Source organism: Phyllobates terribilis, unplaced genomic scaffold (assembly GCF_046119375.1).
Source record: "Phyllobates terribilis strain yellow unplaced genomic scaffold, ASM4611937v1 Scaffold_60__1_contigs__length_8166268, whole genome shotgun sequence".
NCBI classification, from domain to species: Eukaryota; Metazoa; Chordata; class Amphibia; order Anura; family Dendrobatidae; genus Phyllobates; species Phyllobates terribilis.
Window position 1 is genome coordinate 4,933,965 of NW_027362820.1, and position 19,714 is coordinate 4,953,678.

The following is a 19,714-nucleotide window of genomic DNA, read 5'->3' on the forward strand; positions in this document are numbered from 1 at the left end:
GGTGGACAAACAAAAACCAACAAATTCTGGTAAAATGCAAGCATTGATTATGCAAGAGTGGACTGCTATCAGTCAGGATTTGGCCCAAAAGTTGATTGAGAGCATGCCAGGGAGAATTACAGAGGTCTTGAAGAAGAAGGGGCAATACTGCAAATATTGACTTGCTGCATTAACTCATTCTAACTGTCAATATAACCTATTGGTACTCATAATATGATTGCAATTATATTTCTGTATGTGATGTAAACATCAGACAAACACTAATAAAAACCAGAGGCCAGCAGATCATGTGAAAATATAATTTTGGTGTCATTCTCAATACTTTTGGCCATGACTGTACACATGGACTGTGATACCTCAAGGGGCCCAGAACAGCCCTTCTATGTTCAGCCAAGCCATGACTACTGTCTTGGAGCCCTGGAAGATGACACACCCCAACGTCACGCTCCTGCAGTATGTTGATGACCTCCTCCTATGCTCAGACTCCAAGGAAGAAGGTCAGGAAGAGTCAATCTCACTACTCCAGTTCCTGGCACACACAACGGCTGCAAAGCATCCAGAGACAAGCTGCAATTCTGTCAAGAGAAAGTTGTGTTTCTAGGACACAGCATCTCACACCAAACAAAGCATCTCACTGAAGATAGGAAGATGGCTGTGAATAACATGTCCTTGCCAACAACCACAACACAGCTTCAGTCATTTCTTGGTCTAGTATCCTGTCGTCCCTGGATTCTAGATGCCTCTGTACACATGCAGCCTCTGTATGACTGTCTCAAGAATATTCCCTTCAGTCTGACCAAAGAAGCCATTGATGGATTCTATGCACTGAAAAAGACAATCATGTCTTTCCCAGCTCTAGGACATCATTTTTGGCCACAAGCTGAAGATAATGGCACCTCATGACATCACTGCCATTCTGGCCCAGACACAGCCAAAGCACCTATCTGCTGCCCGTCATCTACGCCTACAGTGCTCACTTCTGCTCCCAGATACCGTCACCATCTCCAGATGTGATGTCCTTAACCCAGCCATCCTCCTACCTCTACCAAGGGGGGAGGAGGATCACATCTCTAACACTCTGATGGAAGAGGTAGTCGACTCTGAAATGGCCCAGCATGATTGTCTTGCCCTCATGAGACAAGAAACCTCTGGATTTGACACTGTCACAGATGTGCCTCAACACCCTGACCTGACTCCATGGATGGATCAAGATATGCAGACCAAGAAGACCGTTCTCACACGTGTATGGCAGTGGTCACAGAAGACATTGTGCTGCTAGCACAGTCACTGCCTGCATCTCTGTCTGCACAGGAAACAGCTACTTGCCTTGACAGAAGAGTGCAAGATGGCCACCCAGAGGAAAGCGAACATCTACACAGATAGCCGTTATGCTTGGGGTGTGTCACACGACCATGGACCGATCTGGAGGACAAGAGATTTCATCACGGCTAATGGAACCCCAATAAGACACCATAAAGCCATTGAAGAACTGATGGAGTTCCTGTTGATGCCAAAAAGAGTTGCTGTGATAAAGGTTAAGGCACACACTGGAGGAACCTCAAAGGAAGCTGTGGGCAACAGTTTGGTAGACAAAACAACAAAAGAAGCAGCAAAAGAAGCCATAATACTACCACTTGGCACAGAAACATCTCATCTATGCTCTTTGACTGACCCTGAAACAGAAAAACGAAAAGAATATGCTCTTGGCCCTACAGAAAGAAGCATCCAAGGAAGAAAAAGACAAATGGATTCAAGATGGAGCCAGACAGGATGAAGAACATTAATACAGACGGTTACGAAATGGAAACCTATGCCTGCCAAGAGCCCTTTACCCAATGATAGCCAGATGGGCTTATGGCACCATCCACCAATCAAAAATGAAGATGCATAACCTTGAGAGACAATATTACCACGTACCAGTCTTTTCAACAACCGCTGCAACCCAGTAAAGACCCCTCAGAACTTCCCAGGATGGCCAGGCCAGAAGCTTTTCCCGTGGAAAATCAATTGGCCAGGACCACAGCTAACAAACTGCTCTCTTAAATAATTTGCACATATGAACTTCCAGAGACTATAGAAAATGATCAAGAATCTGCATTCACAGCAAATCCAACCCCAATTTTTTTTTAAGGCCTTAGAACAGAGTTAATCCTACACACTTAATACTGCACAAGAAACAGGGAAGCCACAGCATAAGAGTCTTAGTCTTCCCCTTGGGTCATTTAGTCTCAGACACACGCCAGTAGGCCCAACTAAAATTAGCCCTTATAAGATCCTATTTGTAAATGCTCACAGGTTAGGATTATATTTACCCACGATAGTTGTCGATATGCCGACTAAATTTGTTGTTGAATTACATGTGGCTAAAATATGTTCTCAAGTTTTCTTCTCCCAGATTCCCAAAATCTAGAAAGGACACGTGAGATCCAATTCAAAGACTGGTTCCTCATCCAAAAGTTCAAGTGATGGATCCTCGAGCCTAAAGATGACATCCCAATGGATCCATGCTTCCCACTACCAGATGACATAAACTATGGACACTACCATGATGATGATACTACCAGATTTTGGGAATCCAGATGATGAACTCTATCCGGAGCCCCTGAAAAGACTGTGTTCCCAACATCCCCTAAATCAGAAGGACACTTGCCCAGCCTGCCAAATATGGACTGTTTAGTAAGGGATATGATCTGACCTTCTGCACACTTGAGTCTGTTAGGAGGGGGTCCATCCACAAGGGATGGGTCATCTCATATACACGGTGAAGATTAGCTTAGTTAATTTCATTGCCCAAATTTGGTCCAACTAGTTAAATAGGTGCACTGGGTCAAATCAGTAGGTTTGACAGAAGTTCGGGTGAGACAGGATTACATTTTGAATGTCTCCAAACAAGGGACTGTTGAGGATATAAATATATGCAGGATTCTGGAAGTTATATGAATATGTAACTTCCTACTTATGTGTATTAAGAATTGCAGACAATCCGAAATGGCCTCCCGTACGCCCGTGACACATTGTACCTGTTACCTCATATTGATCAAAGATCCACATGCTACTGAGCAATAGAAAAATCCCTAATGATTATTGACTAACACATTAATCTGATAATAAGAGCTTTGCTAATGATCTTTATTACTTTAGGGAAATTACAAGATAATAAAAGATAACTGACTATACTGATTGAACTTTGAACCTTACGTGCGAGACGGAGGTCAGCTTGACTTAATTGATTAATTATTAGAGTAATATGGATAATGACATATGAGCAACAGATACCAGCAACAGCTAGCAATAATTATGAGATAAAGGAAATGAGGTAATGTGTGAGAAAGTCCCTGATTTTTTCCTATAAAAAGCTGTGTATTCCAATCAATAAACAGAACTCATTAAGACACGACCTGGTGTGTTTTGTGAGTTCTTCGACCATATACAGTCATATGAAAAAGTTTGGGCACCCCTATTAATCTTAAGCTTAATGTTTTATAAAAATTGGTGTTTTTGCAACAGCTATTTCAGTTTGATATATGTAATAACTGTTGGATACAGTAATGTTTCTGCCTTGAAATGAGGTTTATTGTACTAACAGAAAATGTGCAATCTGCATTCAAACAAAATTTGACAGGTGCATAAGTATGGGCACCTCACCAGAAAAGTGACATTAATATTTAGTAGATCCTCCTTTTGCAAAAATAACAGCCTCTAGTCGCTTCCTGTAGCTTTTAATGAGTTCCTGGATCCTGGATGAAGGTATTTTTGACCATTCCTCTTTACAAAACAATTCCAGTTCAATTAAGTTTGATGGTCGCCGAGCATGGACAGCCTCTTCAAATGATCCCACAGATGTTCAATGATATTCAGGTCTGGGGACTGGGATGGCCATTCCAGAACATTGTAATTGTTCCTCTGCATGAATGCCTGAGTAGATTTGGAGCGGTGTTTTGGATCATTGTCTTGCTGAAAGATCCATCCACTGCGTAACTTCAACTTTATCACTGATTCTTGAACACTATTGCCAAGAATCTGCTGATACTGAGTGGAATCCATGCGTCCCTCAACTTTAACAAGATTCCCAGTGCCGGCATTGACCACACAGCCCCAAAGCATGATGAAACCTCCACCAAATTTTACTGTGGGTAGCAAGTGTTTTTCTTGGAATGCTGTGTTTTTTTGCCACCATGCATAACGCCTTTTTGTATGACCAAACAACTCAATCTTGGTTTCATCAGTCCACAGGACCTTCTTCCAAAAAGAAATAGGCTTCTTCAAATGTGCTTTTGCATACCTCAGCCGACTCTGTTTGTGCGTACTTGCAGAAACGGCTTCTTTCGCATCACTCTCCCATACAGCTTCTCCTTGTGCAAAGTGCGTTGTATAGTTGACCGATGCACAGTGATACCATCTGCAGCAAGTTGATGCTGCAGCTCTCTGGAGGTGGTCTGAGGATTGTCCTTGACTGATCTCACCATTCTTCTTCTCTGCCTTTCTGATGTTTTTCTTGTCCTGACACTTCTGGCCTTAACAAGAACTGTCCCTATGTTCTTCCATTTCCTTACTATGTTCCTCACAGTGGAAACTGACAGGTTAAATCTCTGAGACAGCTTTTTGTATCCTTCCCCTGAACAACTATGTTGAATAATCTTTGTTTTCAGATCATTTGACAGTTGTTTTGAGGAGCCAATGATGCCACTCTTCAGAGGAGATTCAAACAGGAGAACAACTTGCAAGTGGCCACTTTAAGTAGCTTTTCTCATGATTGCATACACCTGGCTATAAAGTTCAAAGCTCAATGAGGTTACAAAACCAAAAAAAGTGCTTTAGTAAGTCAGTAAAAAGTAGGCAGGAGTATTTAAAACAAGAAAATGATAAGGGTGCCCATACTTATGCACCGGTCAAATTTTGTTTGAATGCAGATTGCACATTTTCTGTTAGCACAATAAACCTCATTTCAAGGCAGAAACATTACTGTGTCCAACAGTTATTACATATATCAAACTGAAATAGCTGTTGCAAAAACACCAATTTTTATAAAACATTAAGCTTAAGATTAATAGGGGTGCCCAAACTTTTTCATATGACTGTATATCCTATATACAATTTGGCGGCAAACAACTAAGACGAGAACACACATTTTGTGTGCCCTAACACCCTAAATAAAAAGCAATAGTATTCCTGGATGCCACTTAAGCTTTTTATAGTGTAGAGTGCAGCTAAATCTGGGCTGTGCTGGAGAAAATGGGGTTTAGTCCTAATTTCATTAAATGGGTTAAGATTAGTGATGATCGAGTATGTTCGACAGGCAATCTCTACATGTGTCACAGCTGTCTAACAGCCGTGACACTTGCAGGCACGGTGACGTTAAAGAAATGCAGAGCACGCCAGAATACTCGGCGAGCACCCGAGCGTGCTCGCCAAAAGAGTTAATGAAGCATACTCGATCATCACTAGTTAAGATATTATATAAAGCTCCAACGACTAAAATTAGAGTGAATGGAGATACTTCTGACAATATAGAGGTTTTTAGGGGGACAAGACAGGGGTGCTCGCTGTCCCCTCTACTCTTTGCTATGGCAATTGAGCCCTTAGTTTATAAAATCAGACAGCATCCTGGGCTGGAAGGGTTTAGATATGGGAATGAAGAAGAAATAGTCGCTCTATATGACGTGTTATTACTTGTCAACAAGATGAAAGATTCACTTCCAATCATAATGGAAATTATTAAGACCTTTGGGATTTTCTCAGGTTTGACCATAAATTGGTCAACATCTGCTTTGTTGCCAATGGAGAATAATGATACCCCTGAGACAGATCCTACCACACACCTGGGGTTACTTCTTAGCATCTCAGTTTCAACATTTTAGAAGATGGCGCTAGATGGGACAGAAGGTGCAGGGGTTTCAGTACTAAAATGTGTGGGTGGTGGTGAAAACTTTGTAGATATCCTAGAGACAAATAAGTTCAAGGGCGATACGAGAGGTTTTCCAACTCTAACTCTTATGCATAAAATTTGGTGGCCCTGCAAGAAATGGTTGGGAATGGGTGTGTACTTCAAATATACTTATATGTGGACCAAACCCTATTTGAAGGAATTACAAATGGTCGGAGGGCTTTGGGACATGGAAAAATAAGGGATTGAAATATCTACATCAATTATACATGGAAGGGCACTTTTGCTCATTCGAATATTTAAAGCAAACTTTAAAGATAACTCTGAATTTTTCAGATATTTACAATTGCGTCACGCCGTTAGAGCTCAGGAGTCTATCTCAGATTTGACCATTTTTCTTAATGGGATACTGGACTCAGTAATAAATGCAAAGAACATGACAGGTCTTATCTCTCTGATGTATAATTCTCTGCTATTAAAGATTGTGGGAGATCTTCTGGCTACAATTAAACCTAAATGGGAGAGGGATGTGTGATTAGTCACTCAGGAGGAGTGGGAGGAAAGCCTGGAGTCACCAGGAAAATTATCTATAAATTGGACCCAAAGAAGATCTCAATTATTTCTTATACACAGAGCCTATAGAACTCCTACAACATTGTTTAGAATGGGCATTAGGGCAGATGATCGGTGCCCATGGAGGGGAGGAAGGGGCAGATTTCGTCCATATGTTCTGATCCTGTATCATTAGCTGGGCTGTGGGGAGATGTTGGTAAACTGATCTCAGAGGTTTTTAATACTCCTATTCCTCTAGCTCCCAAGGTATGTGTGCTGGGTATGTGGCGGAGGTTAGAGGTTCGCCTCCTATACAATTGCCAATAGCCAAGATTCTATATCATATGTAAGGCGGCGGCGTTCACACCGTGCAGTAACTGAGGCAGTGACCCAAGCAAGTCCAACATAAGTAGCTTTCATTCAGCAAACTCACAGGTAAAATAGAAAGTCCTCCGGTTCGCAGCCGGTTTAACACAAGTCCATAAACAACGGTTGCCGGAGGCAACGGCCGCGCCGGGCTGCTCAGAGCCTGACGGGTGCAGAGTCTTCCCAGGCGTGGGTTCAGCTACTCACAGGCCCGCCGAGATTTCCTGCTATCCGCCTAGCAGGTCTCAACACTGAACAACACTAACCCTTAATGCCGGGTTTTTAAAGGACCTGTGGCAAGAGCCACTGGAAAACCCGGCTTGGAAGGAGGAGGCCGCCCCACTGGCTTCCTGTAGTCTCCTCCAAGAAATGAAGGCCCTGCCGAGTTTTACTTAAACTGCCTTAGCCAGATAGCCTGACCAGGTCAATGCTCACCTTCATTCCTGCATTGCAGCTGTGTCTATGACTGCAATGCACTCCAACGGGTTTAATAGGTCTCTGTACACATTCTGGGGGATATATAACGTCCCTCGTATAAGACCCCAGTCACTGCCTCACACATACTAGAAAGACTATAAGTAGGCATTGGTTGGAAAGCAATGCTCCCTTCATAGAAGTAATGAAGCTTTAAACAGTACTATTCTAATGTAAAAATGGGTCTATACAAAAAGGGGCCGCAGCTAAATTTTGGAAACAGTGGGGGGATTGGGTTAAATGCTCAAGTGTGGTGTTGGATGAGTTGGTCAGAGACATAATATTTAACATGCTAGTTCTTTAATAGCAACATAATAGGTGTAACATACCTGGCGGCGTCCTTGCATGGTGGTCCATCTCCCACTGTGCAAGAGCGCGCACTTGATCTCCAATCCAGAATGTCTCTCTGGCTTCCCTCCATGCTGTCTGTTTGTGTCTGTTTCTGCTGCTTAAGGGCGGCGCCCGATCACTTCCTGCTTTTTGTACCTGCTGTGGGTCACACCCCTTGTGCGTCCTCAGCCTATTGCTGTCTGTCACCTGGTATATAGCTCAGCTGCTCCCATCTATCCCTGCCTGAGCATAGTGTTTCATTCAGTGTGTGCTTTAACTCTGAAGGTGCCAGGTCCCGTTCTTTGTCTCCTGTCTTGCGGTATCAGTTCCCGTGTCTGAACTGAGTCCTGTCTATGTCTCCTGCCTTGCGGTATCAGTTCCCGTGTCTGAACTGAGTCCTGTCTATGTCTCCTGCCTTGCGGTTTCAGTTCCCGTGTCTGAATTGAGTCCTGTCTATGTCTTCTGCCTTGCGGTTTCAGTTCCCGTGTCTGAGCTGAGTCCTGTCTTTGTCTCCTGCCTTGCGGTATCAGTTCCTGTGTCTGAACTGAGTCCTGTCTATGTCTCCTGCCTTGCGGTATCAGTTCCCGTGTCTGAGCTGAGTCCTGTCTTTGTCTCCTGCCTTGCGGTATCAGTTCCCGTGTCTGAACTGAGTCCTGTCTGTGTACTCTTGCCTGCTGCCTTTCCTGGAGGCTGTATTTCCAGGCCTGTCTGAACACGCTCCTAGCCTGTTCCTCCCGCCTTCTAGGGGCCGATTACCTAGATCCATTCCTGTATCTTGTCGGTCCTGTCTGTACACGCTCCTTGCCTGTTCGTCCCGCCTCTCTGGGGGCCGATTACCCAGACCTGCTCCTGTATCTTGTCTGTCCTGTCTGAACACGCTCTTGCCTGTTCGTCCCGCCTCTCTGGGGGCCGTATTCCCAGACCCGCTCCTGTGTCCCGCTGCAGTGTAGGTCTCGTCCGTACACTCAGTTCCAGTCTGTACTCTCTCCTATCCTTTACCTGTTTTGCCTCTATGTCCGTTCCCTTCCTTTTTCTTCAGAGTCTGAACTCGTACCTAACTCCTGCTTGTTGTCTCTGTACTCCCGTTTGTGAGTTTGTGGTCCACTCGCTACTTCACTGCAAGTACCCTGTGGGTATCTGGCTCTGCCTTTCCCTTCCTGTCGGTTCCGTGTGAACAGAGCCCTGTCCCCCCTACTCAGCCTTGCCTGCTCTGACTCCTTTGCTCACCGCTCCGGCGGTTCTAGCCTGCTCTGACTCCTTTGCTCACCGCTCCGGCGGTTCTAGCCTGCTCTGACTCCTTTGCTTACCGCTCCGGCGGTTCTAGTCTGCTCTGACTCCTTTGCTTACCGCTCCGGCGGTTCTAGCCTGCTCTGACTCCTTTGCTCGCTGCTCCGGCAGCCTTGCTCCGCTCTGACCCTTTTGCTCGCTGCTCCGGCAGTCTCGCTCCACTCTTGCTCACCGCTCCAGGCGGCCTCGTCCTGCTTTACTCTTGCTCACTGCTCCGGCAGTCTCGCTCAGCTCTGACCCTTTGTTCACCGCTCCTGGCGGCCTTGTCCTGCTCTACTCTTGCTCACCGCTCCAGGCGGCCTTGTCCTGCCCTGTTCTCGCTCACCTCTCTGGGCGGCCTCACTCTGCTGTGTTTGTCCGCCACATCTGTGGTTCTGTTCCTGAGTCCCAGTGTGTACTGGGTCCTATCCCGCCAGTGTCCCTACCTGCTAGTGCCTCCCTGTCTGCACTCTAGCTGTGCTTGCCTGTCCCCCTCTGCCTGTATTGTTCCTGAGTCCCAGTGTGTACTGGGTCCTATCCCGCCTGTGTTCCTACCTGCTAGTGCCTCCCTGTCTGCATTCTAGCTGTGCTTGCCTGTACCCCCCTGCCTGCATACCCGCCTGCCTGCATACCAGTCGTGCCTGCCTATACCCACCAGTCTGTGTGCCAGCCTACCAGTCTGTTCCTGTATTCCCCTGTGTGGGTCAACAGCCGTGTCCGGGGTCTGTCCTGGAGTAGCACCTGGTCCCTCTGCTCGGTTCCTCCTTGGTGCACTGGCGTCGTATGCCGTCGTGCGACCCTGGTCGGATCGGGTGAATACCTAGTTAAGCCCCTCCAGGCATTCACTCTCCGGCACGGTCCAGTGGAATCACTACAATCACACGCACACGCCGCTCAGCCCGGGCGTGTGCATTACAATAGGATGGATAGAATGTTGTGCAATTCATGATACATTTGGTATTTGTACGTCAGGGAGGGATGATAGTCTTATGCAAAATCAGATGGGTGAGGGTTGAAAAGGGGGGGTTCTGGTAGGGAGGGATGGGGGTGTTTTTTTTAAATCCTGTAAATATGATATTTTATTATATGTTATATTTTCTGTATCAAACAGTCTGTAAGATTTGTATCAAACCTCCGATGCCGGCACCATTCCAGCGGTGTCGGCATGTGCGTTCCTGGGGCTCATGTGAGATTGTTACGTCGTGTGAGCCCAGTAAGTGCCAGAATCACTGTCTCCATGTTCAGAAAAATCAAACATCATGAGGAAATCTGAGAGCAGCTGCAGCCCTGGCTTCCAGTTGATGTTCAATATGTCCGAAGGTGGGGACAGTGAAGACAGCACTGACTGGGTGCAGGGCTCATGTGATGTAACAACCCCGGGAATGTGAGTCCCGGCACCGCTGGAACGGCGCTGGCATGGGAGCTGAGTATGAGTGTTTTTATTTTAGCTAGGCCAAACATGAGGAATGACATGGGTTGTCCTAGTAGTGAACAACCTCTTTAAGATGATACAATTTTCAGTTAAAACATTTTCAACATTTTGGACATGAAAAAGGCTTTTCCCTTGTCTTACTTTTCTAAAGTTTATTAAGAGTTTATTTTCAAGGAAAACATTTTCCACATTAAGAATATAAAAATGGCTTCTATCCTGTGTGACTGCTCTGGTGACTAAGAAGAGATGATTTCTTCACAAAACATTTCCCACATTGTGAACATGAAAAAGGCTTCTCCACTGTGTGAGTTCTCTGGTGTATAACAACAGCTGATTTCTGGTTAAAACATTTCCCACATTGTGAACATGAAAAAGGCTTCTCCCCTGTGTGAGTTCTCTGGTGTATAACAACAGCTGATTTCTGGTTAAAACATTTCCCACATTCTGAACATGAAAAAGGCTTCTCCCCTGTGTGAGTTCTCTGATGTCTGATAAAAGTTGATAACTGTATAAAACATTTTCCACATTCTGAACAAGAAAAAGGCTTCTCCCTTGTGTGAGTTCTCTGGTGTATAACAACAGATGATTTCTGGTTAAAATATTTCCCACATTCTGAACATGAAAAAGGCTTCTCCCCTGTGTGAATTCTCTGATGTCTGCTAAAATTAGTCATGTGTGGAAAACATTTTCCACATTCTGAACATGAAAAAGGCTTCTCCCCGGTGTGAATTCTTTGATGTCTGATAAAACTAGTCATGTGTGTAAAATATTTTCCACATTCTGAGCATGAGAAAGGCTTCTCCCCTGTGTGAGTTCTCTGATGTCTGATAAAAGTTGATATCTGTGTAAAACATTTTCCACATTCTGAACATGAAAAAGGCTTCTCCCCTGTGTGAATTCTCTGATGTTTGATAAAACTAGTCATATGTGGAAAACATTTCCCACATTCTGAACATAAAAAAGGCTTCTCCCCTGTGTGAATTCTCTGATGTCTGATAAAACTAGTCATATGTGGAAAACATTTCCCACATTCTGAACAGGAAAAAGGCTTCTCCCCTGTGTGAGTTCTCTGGTGTATAACAACAGCTGATTTCTGGTTAAAACATTTCCCACATTCTGAACATGAAAAAGGCTTCTCCCCTGTGTGAGTTCTCTGGTGAATAACAAGATTGGATTTCCTGCTAAAATATTTCTCACATTTGGAACAAGAAAATCTATTCTCTATCGTATGAATTTTTTGATGTATAGGAAAAGACTTTTCGTGGGGAAAACTATTACCACATTCTGAATGTGAAAATGGCTTCTTTGCTTTAGGAGCAGTTTGTTTTTTAGTGCTTATTTTGTGACTATGATTTTCCTTAGTAGTCGGTAATGAATCAGAAGACAGGACCTGTTTCAAAGGATCAGATGACAGATTTTTGCTGTGAAGGGATGATGGTATATCTGGAGTAATGGCATTCACTTCAATTGTATCCTGTGGGATCTCAAGATCGTCTGATTTAAAAATTGAAGATGTCAGCTGTCCCTCTGATCTCCTGGTACAGTCATCTGCTATGATAAAAATCAATTATTATTTTTCATTAAAATATCCTTGAATTTTATATTTTTTAACATTTCTACTTAAACTCTCTGTAAAAATATGAATTATTCAGCAAGACAATGACAGTTCACAGTCTAATAGAAAACCTCATAGGATGAACCTGGGGAAAATAATACCAATAAAAACTTCCACTCATCCCGCAAAGAACAAGCCCCCACTCAGGCCCATCATCTGTCAGTGGAAAAACGGAGGTTTCCACATTATTAGTGTCTCAAAGGCTCTTGAAGAGCAACATGGCTTCCATAAACCAATCCAGCAATATCTGCTCTCCCAAAGTCAAATCTCCCCCTCACTTCGGAGCCTTGCAGTGTGTCCAAACCACATTTAGCATCCATGTATTTGGCATAACTATAGTGAGAAGAATCCACTTAATTTACAGAGTGTGTCTCCTGGAGCACAAGGTGGGCACTATGTGTTGGGTAACAAAATGGCAAATGCACAATTTTCACTCTCCAACATCCACTGCGTGCTAATTTCCGAAAAGTACCTGTAGAGTCAAAATATTCCCTACTTCTAAAGATTAATTCATTCAGGGTTATAATTTCCAAAATGGAGTCACTTTATGGGGATTTCTACAGCTCTAGTTTTCTGCCTTTTGTCATGGCCCACCATGGCCCAAGCCTAGGGGTTTCTGTGTAAGTCCAGATACAGAGAAAACGGAGTAGATACTGCTATAATAATAATAATTTTTATTTATATAGCACCAACATATTCCGCAGCACTTTACAATTAAATAGGGACATGTATAGACAATATAAACAATACAATGTATCACATTTAAACAGCTACAGGAGGAGCGAGGGCCCTGCTCGCAAGCTTACAATCTGTATGGAAATGGGGGGACACAATAGTTAGAACATGGTCATCAGCCAGTATCAGTATCTGTGTGCTATTTGGTGCATGGAGGATGTGGAGACAGATGAATACGCAGGGGCAGATTAACATTTAGGAGGGAACATAGGAGAGTTAGGTTAGTGAGTTGAGGTGATACAGATGTGTTTTTAAAGCATGAAGACATGGGGGCTAGATATTAGTCGGATCGTTTGGGGCACGGCATTCCAGAAAACTGGCGCGGCACGAGAGAAGTCTCGGAGACGGAGGTGTTAGGTTCAGATTAAAGAGGATGTTGGTCTTAGATCAATTGCAGAACGGAGGGCACGGGAGGGGTGATAGAGAGAAATGAAAGATGAGATATATGGCGGTGCAGAACTCGAGAGAACCCCTTTACCCCCGAAGGAAAAAATCATTTACTTACACACAAAAATTGTAAGGCTTGTTTTGAGTTTGCCAAAAGACATGTGGGAGACTCCCCAAATGTAAGGAGGAAGATACTGTGGTTAGATGAGACCAAAATTTAACTTTTTGGCCACAAATGTAAACAGGTGGCAGAATCATACTGTGGGGATGTGTTTTGGCAGCAGGGACAGAGAAAATGGTCCGAGTCGAGGGGAAGATGGATGATGCGAAATACAGGGATAGTGCTAAGCCTGTTCATGGTGACCATCTTTTGAGCTGCTAGGTGACCATGAACAGTGCCCCCAATACATTGTGTCTGCAAACTATTCCAGCAAGATCTGCATTCAAAAAGTTAAATGTCGCTCCTTCCCTTCTTAACCTGCCATGTGCCCAGACAGTAGTGTACAACCGTATATAGGGTATTGTCGGATTCAAGAAAAGGTGGAAAATAATTTGTAAGGTCCATCTGTTTCCTATTATCCTTTGTGAAGAATTCCAAAGTTATCACCACATAAAGTGACACACGTTAGATCTGAAAAATGGGCCCTGATAGGAACACAAAACTGGCTGCAGGAAGGGGTTAAATCAGAGTATTTTGGGAACTAACTACTGTAGTCAAAAACTGTGACTATAGACAATAACACATCTACTGAAATGATCAAACTCAACAGTCTCCATCAGAGAAAAATGAGTAACTAGTGGTGAAACCTCTCGGGGGTAATTAGAGCATGGGGCTCGGTGGCTCTTGGCAATCTAAACTATCGAAAGAGCCAATATTTTCTGTCAGATGAGTTTCAAGAAGAAATATTAGACATTCAAAGAGAACTTTTTATAATAGTGCAGAGCTGAGGTATCTTAAATTTAGCTTAGAGATATATCATGACACAGGTGTAATGTTTTTATGTAGTTTATCGCAATCCTGTTTGAAGTTAGTTGGTTTTAAAATAAATTGTAAAGTCAGGATAAAGGGAAACTTTGTTGTTATTGGACAGAAATTCACACTTGTCCCTCACTGCACATTTAATGTTGTCGATTCTAAAGGCAAAGTTTGGTCAGAAAGACTGGACCTGATCTTGTAGGGACCATATGAGAACATTCAGCAGCACAGAAAGGACTTTCAATGCCCAAAGTCATTTGAACAGTTTTGTTTTTGGAAGAGGAGAATGTTTTGATCTAGAGGCAAAATGATGATCACACGATTGTGATACGGCCGGACTACACCACCGATAAAGCAGCCACAGCCGGTGATTGAGAAGAATTTGTGACTTCTCTGCATTTAGTGGTTACTACTCACCTGGGTAGTCATATGTAGGAATCTCCTCTTTACACCGATCATCACCCCTCACATATGTCTCTGTAGTATTACTATGGGTCAGATCTTCACCCTGAAACAAATATTGTAAAAGTGACAGACAGATGGAGAAATCACATCTATGATCAGCTCTAATCCTACCATCTCCACCGTTCTCATTACACAAATATAAACCATATAATACTGGTGGATAAAACAAGACTGAGCACAAGACCTTCACAGCCGTCTACACATCATAGGGGAGATCTCATGACACCTTCTCTCATCTACCTGATGATCCTGAGGAACATTGGGATCTTCTTGTTTACAGTCCTGTGGAAGAAGAGGACGGGGACATCTCTCTGGTGTTGTCCGCTTACTGGATAGATCTGGAGGAAACACATACAGGGACTGAATTCATTCTTTACATACAGATAATTATAGGCCGTGTGTATTTAGTCCTGTCTATTACCTGGGGATGTGAGGGACTGGGGAACCTCCATCATGACGTCCTTGTACAGATCTTTGTGTCCTTCTAAATACTCCCACTCCTCCATGGAGAAATAGACAGCGACATCCTGACACCTTATAGGAACCTGACACATACAATGATACCGTCATCACCCCAATCCTTAATAGCGTTACTGTATAATGTCCCAGCATTCCCAGCAGTGTCACCTCTCCAGTCAGCAGCTCAATAATCTTGTAGGCGAGTTCTAGGATCTTCTGGTCATTGATGTCCTCATGTATCAGAGGGTGAGATGGAGGCCCAGTGATTGGGCTCAGGGGTCTTCCCCTTCCCTCAGACACAGGGTCCTGACAGCGCTCACTAGAGGTCTTCTTCACTACTGTGTAATCCTGGTTATGGAGAGACACATTAATACATCTCACTACAGACATTTCCAGAGTCCTCACCTCTCCAGTTCTGTCCATCTATTATTCCCATAGATAAGAATGATGTAATGTGATGTCATCAGAATCTCTCACTTCTCCAGTAAGCCGGAAGAGGATCTCTAGGGTGAGGTGGAATATCCTCTCCGCCATCTTCTCTCTGTTCATGTCCATCTTTGATTGGTAAATCAGGAAAATTCTCTTATATAGAAGATCTTCACTGAGAGGATCCGATATTGTAGAGATCTGAATGAGGAGAAGATGAGCCGATGTAACATCATAAAAATCCTGTGTAATAATACAATTACTGGAGACAATAAGGGAAAATTTATGAGGAGATTTAGGTTTTACAGTATCTAGTTTCCTTCTTTACATCTAGCAATAAAACCTATATATTTTAGGCCACAGACAACAAGCAGTTTCTTCCTCGGAGTCTATAGCTGAATACGTTTCTCACAAGATGGTGGTTTGATGGTTTTATGAGATGGATGTTTGTTCTCGGGCCCGACCCTTTCACAACTCCTGTCTCCTAGTTTAATCACAAGAGAAACACATAACGAGAACCTGGCTTACACCTCTGGGTTTTCACAAATGCGGCATTGATAAATGTCCACCATGTAAATATGCCGAACACAAGAAATAGATTTAATCACATTAAATAAAACATTTCATTACACAATGTATCACCTGCAGCAGTGAATTTGTGGTATATTGTATTCAGTGTCTGGGATGTAATGTCAGATATGTCGGCTGCACCACCCGTAAATAAGGCAGAGAATTAATGAGCACATAGGAGACCCCACTAATCCCGCGGCGATTAACCCCTCCAATGTTTCCACACATTTCCTAAGGGACTGAAAGAACTTTCAGTTTTGTGGCAGTGAAAGGGTAAATAGTTCAGGTGGAGGGGAGATGGCGGAGGGGCATTGCTGAACTGTGAAGCTTCCTGGACACTGAGGCCAAATCCATCGTACCGGAGGGTATAAAGAGAAGGAAGATCTGATCTTACATTACCAGACCGGTGAAGGGGCCATATTGTGATGACTGTAAGATGATTGTGTTTCTTCATTGTCTTTCTTTGTATCACATCTATTACATCTATTAATGCCGCCATTCATCCTGTGCACAGGAGCGGCTGCTCCGGAGACATTTATATCCTGCTCGGGTTTCATTCTTACCTTCGGTTCTGGGTAAGAAGTATCACTCCGAAACGCGTCACCTCCACCTTAATTCTCTCTGGATTCTTTCCTCCAATGTTCTGATGACGTCCCATCATTATTGTGACATAAGGTTATAAAATGAAGGAATAAAAGTTTTATGTTATTTGAGGTCCTGGATCATCCTCTATGTGTGGACGGTTATCACTACTATCTACATTACTGTGCTGGAGCTAGGAGAGGAATAATGGCGCTGTGTGAGGACTTCTCTGGGCTTCTGTCCTTCATCCTGCAGTCGTCTGAATGGATCTAATGTGGACGGGAACCAGCTAAGCCGCATTCTGTCCACAGCTATTACCTCACTGTTCACACCACACAGAGACCCCAAAAGAGTCTCCGTGCTGAAGGGGTTAATGCCCCCTGCGCCCAGTAATGGGGGTCTCCACATACCTCCACCTGCAGAGCCGCCACCACATATATGGCTGTTCTGTGCACACAGGACCTGTGATGAGGTCACAGGAGGGGAGGAGTCAGGGGTCACATGATCAGGGGCCTCAGTGGATGCACAGTGTGAACTGTGCGGCTCCTGTACAGTGATATCTGGAGCGAAGACGCTACATGGAGACGTCTCCGCAGTCAGTGACATTTCCGGCATTATTTGCCCCTCACTACTGGCACAATTACCCCGCGCCGCCTTTTCTACAGTTTTATGTGAGGAATGTAACGTGGGATTTTCCTGCTTGGAGACAAATAGACGACACATGAGGTGATTATCACCAGTTACCGGACGTCTACTATGTGGCGGCATAAGATTGTGCTATCCACTTCATACCAGGTGCTAAAAGGCCGAAATTTCGTATGTTTAACCCCTTCCAGGGAGGGCGGCCTTGATAGACTATATTCAGAGTCCGGCTGAGAGTTCGCTCACATCAGCGGATTATAAATCGCTCCGATGTCCATCCTGAATAATTGGACGAGTGTCATGGGGTCCCCCTATTTTTTTGTAACCAGCAAAGGTAAAGCAGACAGCTGAGAGCTGATATTATCAAGTTGGGAAGGTCCCTGGTTATTGGGCCCTCCCCAGCCTAAAAATACCAGCTCATAGCCACCCCAGAAGTGGCACATCACACGAGATGCCCCAACTATGGCTTTTTGCCTTTGCTCTTCCCTATTACCCAGATGCATTGACAATTGGTGTAAAGTATCTTGGGGTTAATGTCAGCTGTGGATTGTCAAAACTCACAGCTGGCATCAAACCCTGGTGATAGTAATGGAGAGGTGTCTATCAGACAACCCCATTACTGACCCAGTAATCAAAAATAAAAACACCCACGAAAAAATACTTAATTTGAATAAACACTCCCCAACACTTTTCCTGGTTCACTAATTTATTAAACCCCCCCCAAAAAAGCATGCAGGTGGTCCAACGTAGTCCACCGAATCCGATGATGATGGGCATTTCCGCCATATATGTAATACAGACCAGTCTGCACCACCACACTGCCAGCACAAGTCCGAAGATGCTACATAGCATAGTGTGACAATGGTACCATCTAGATAGAATCTTATCGTTTTTCTCTTGGGCACGGCAAGTAATAGATAATTTGTGGGAGAGTATGAATGTTTTTTGCCTATCCTTCTCTGAAATTTGATGACACAATTCCTTCTCCCAACCCTAGTAAAGGGTAGAGGGTCATTGCTGGTATCCATTTGTGTTGCTTTGTGTATGCAAGATAGAAGTTTAGTACAAGGACCTACTTGAGTGATTAAGGGTTCAAACAGAGTGAGTTCATCCTTTATACTAGAAATATGTTAGAATTTATAAATGACCTGAGCTGGAAATAAGCCAGGCAGGATAGACTCCTAATTGGAAAGGAGCCGCGAAGTTCTATAAAGGAAGGAAAAGAGCCTGATCCCATGAGAATGTGTCTCAATCTAACCCCATCAGATCAGTCCCAGATTAGAAATGAGTCTGTACCTTAAGCAGAGGGAAAATCTGGGTTGCCAAACATTGGCATTAATGGACCCAACCTACGTGGTATAGACGATGAGATTAAGACTTGATCCCATGTTTTCAAAAAGTGTTGAGTGGGTATTGGTAATTGTTTAGTTTGTACATGTATTTAGTCAGTCAATCCAAGGTAGAGATGTGAGTATCCACGGATAGAGGTCCCCTTCCAGTTTCACTCATTGCTTATGTTCCACAGACGTGAACCAGTCCACTGCTCTCATAAGAATCAAAGATTGATGGTAATTTTTTTAGGTCAGGCATACTAGTACCCCCCTTTATTTTTTGGAACATCACAATATTTTAAAACGAATACTAGACCTCAACATTCCCCATACTACCTAATAGCGTTGTCGAAATGGGAGAAAAAGGTCTGAGGCGCGCAGACAGGAACGATCTGGAATATATAAAGAAGTTTTGCCAAAATGTCCATTTTATCACATAAATACAACCAAACCAGGACAAGGGATTGAAGCTATAATTCATTAAATTTTGAAGAGTTTGTTCAAGGACAGTGATATAATTTAAACTATACAGATCATCCATGTTCCCTGGAGTTTACGTACCGAGGTACTTAGGTGTGTCTTTCTGCCACTTAAAGAGAAAGTTAAAAATTAGCTTTTGTCTTATGTTATTGCTTCTGATTTAGAGTAGTTGGCTTTAAAATCGCTTACTTGGCCAAATTCTTCGAATTCCTTTAGTATAGAAGGAAATGAGATAATTGGGTTTGAAAATAGAGCAACAAGTCGTCTGCGTATAGAGCTAGTTTATAGTGATGTGAGCCTATAGTAACTCCACTAATATCTGGATTTTTTTGTAATGCTACCGCGAAATGTTCCATCACCAATGTGTATAGGAGAGGTGATAAGGGACACTCTTGCTTTGTCTCATTTTTAATAGAAAATGTGTTATATAGAAGGCCGTTTACCCTATCGCTTTAGGGTCAGTGTAGAAGGAGAGAATTTTAGATAACAAGAAAGAGCCTAACCCAATTTTTCGTAATGTGCTCTACAAGAAAGTCCAGTGCATTCTGGCAAACACTTTTTCAGCGTCCACAGAAACAAGGCACATTGGGAGCCCCTGTTTTTTTGCACGTGAAACTAACAATGTTTTATTTGTAATATCACGCACTTCTCTACCCTTAACAAAGCCAACCTGATCATTGCTAACAATTGAGTGTAGGTAGTGGGAGAGCCATGGTGCAATTATATTAGAGAATATTTTGAT

At 43.5% G+C, this 19,714-nt stretch overlaps 1 protein-coding gene across 1 annotated transcript in view; it reads right to left on the reverse strand.

The window, feature by feature from the left end:
- Positions 1-10,155: 10,155 nt before the first annotated feature.
- Positions 10,156-19,714, reverse strand: part of LOC141192340 (uncharacterized) — a 28,795-nt gene continuing 19,236 nt past the window's right edge. The window contains exon 8 of the mRNA XM_073661857.1: positions 10,156-11,296. Within this exon, the coding sequence (XP_073517958.1) occupies positions 10,516-11,296 (781 nt within the window). The 3' untranslated portion in view covers positions 10,156-10,515. The remainder of the gene's footprint in view (positions 11,297-19,714) is intronic.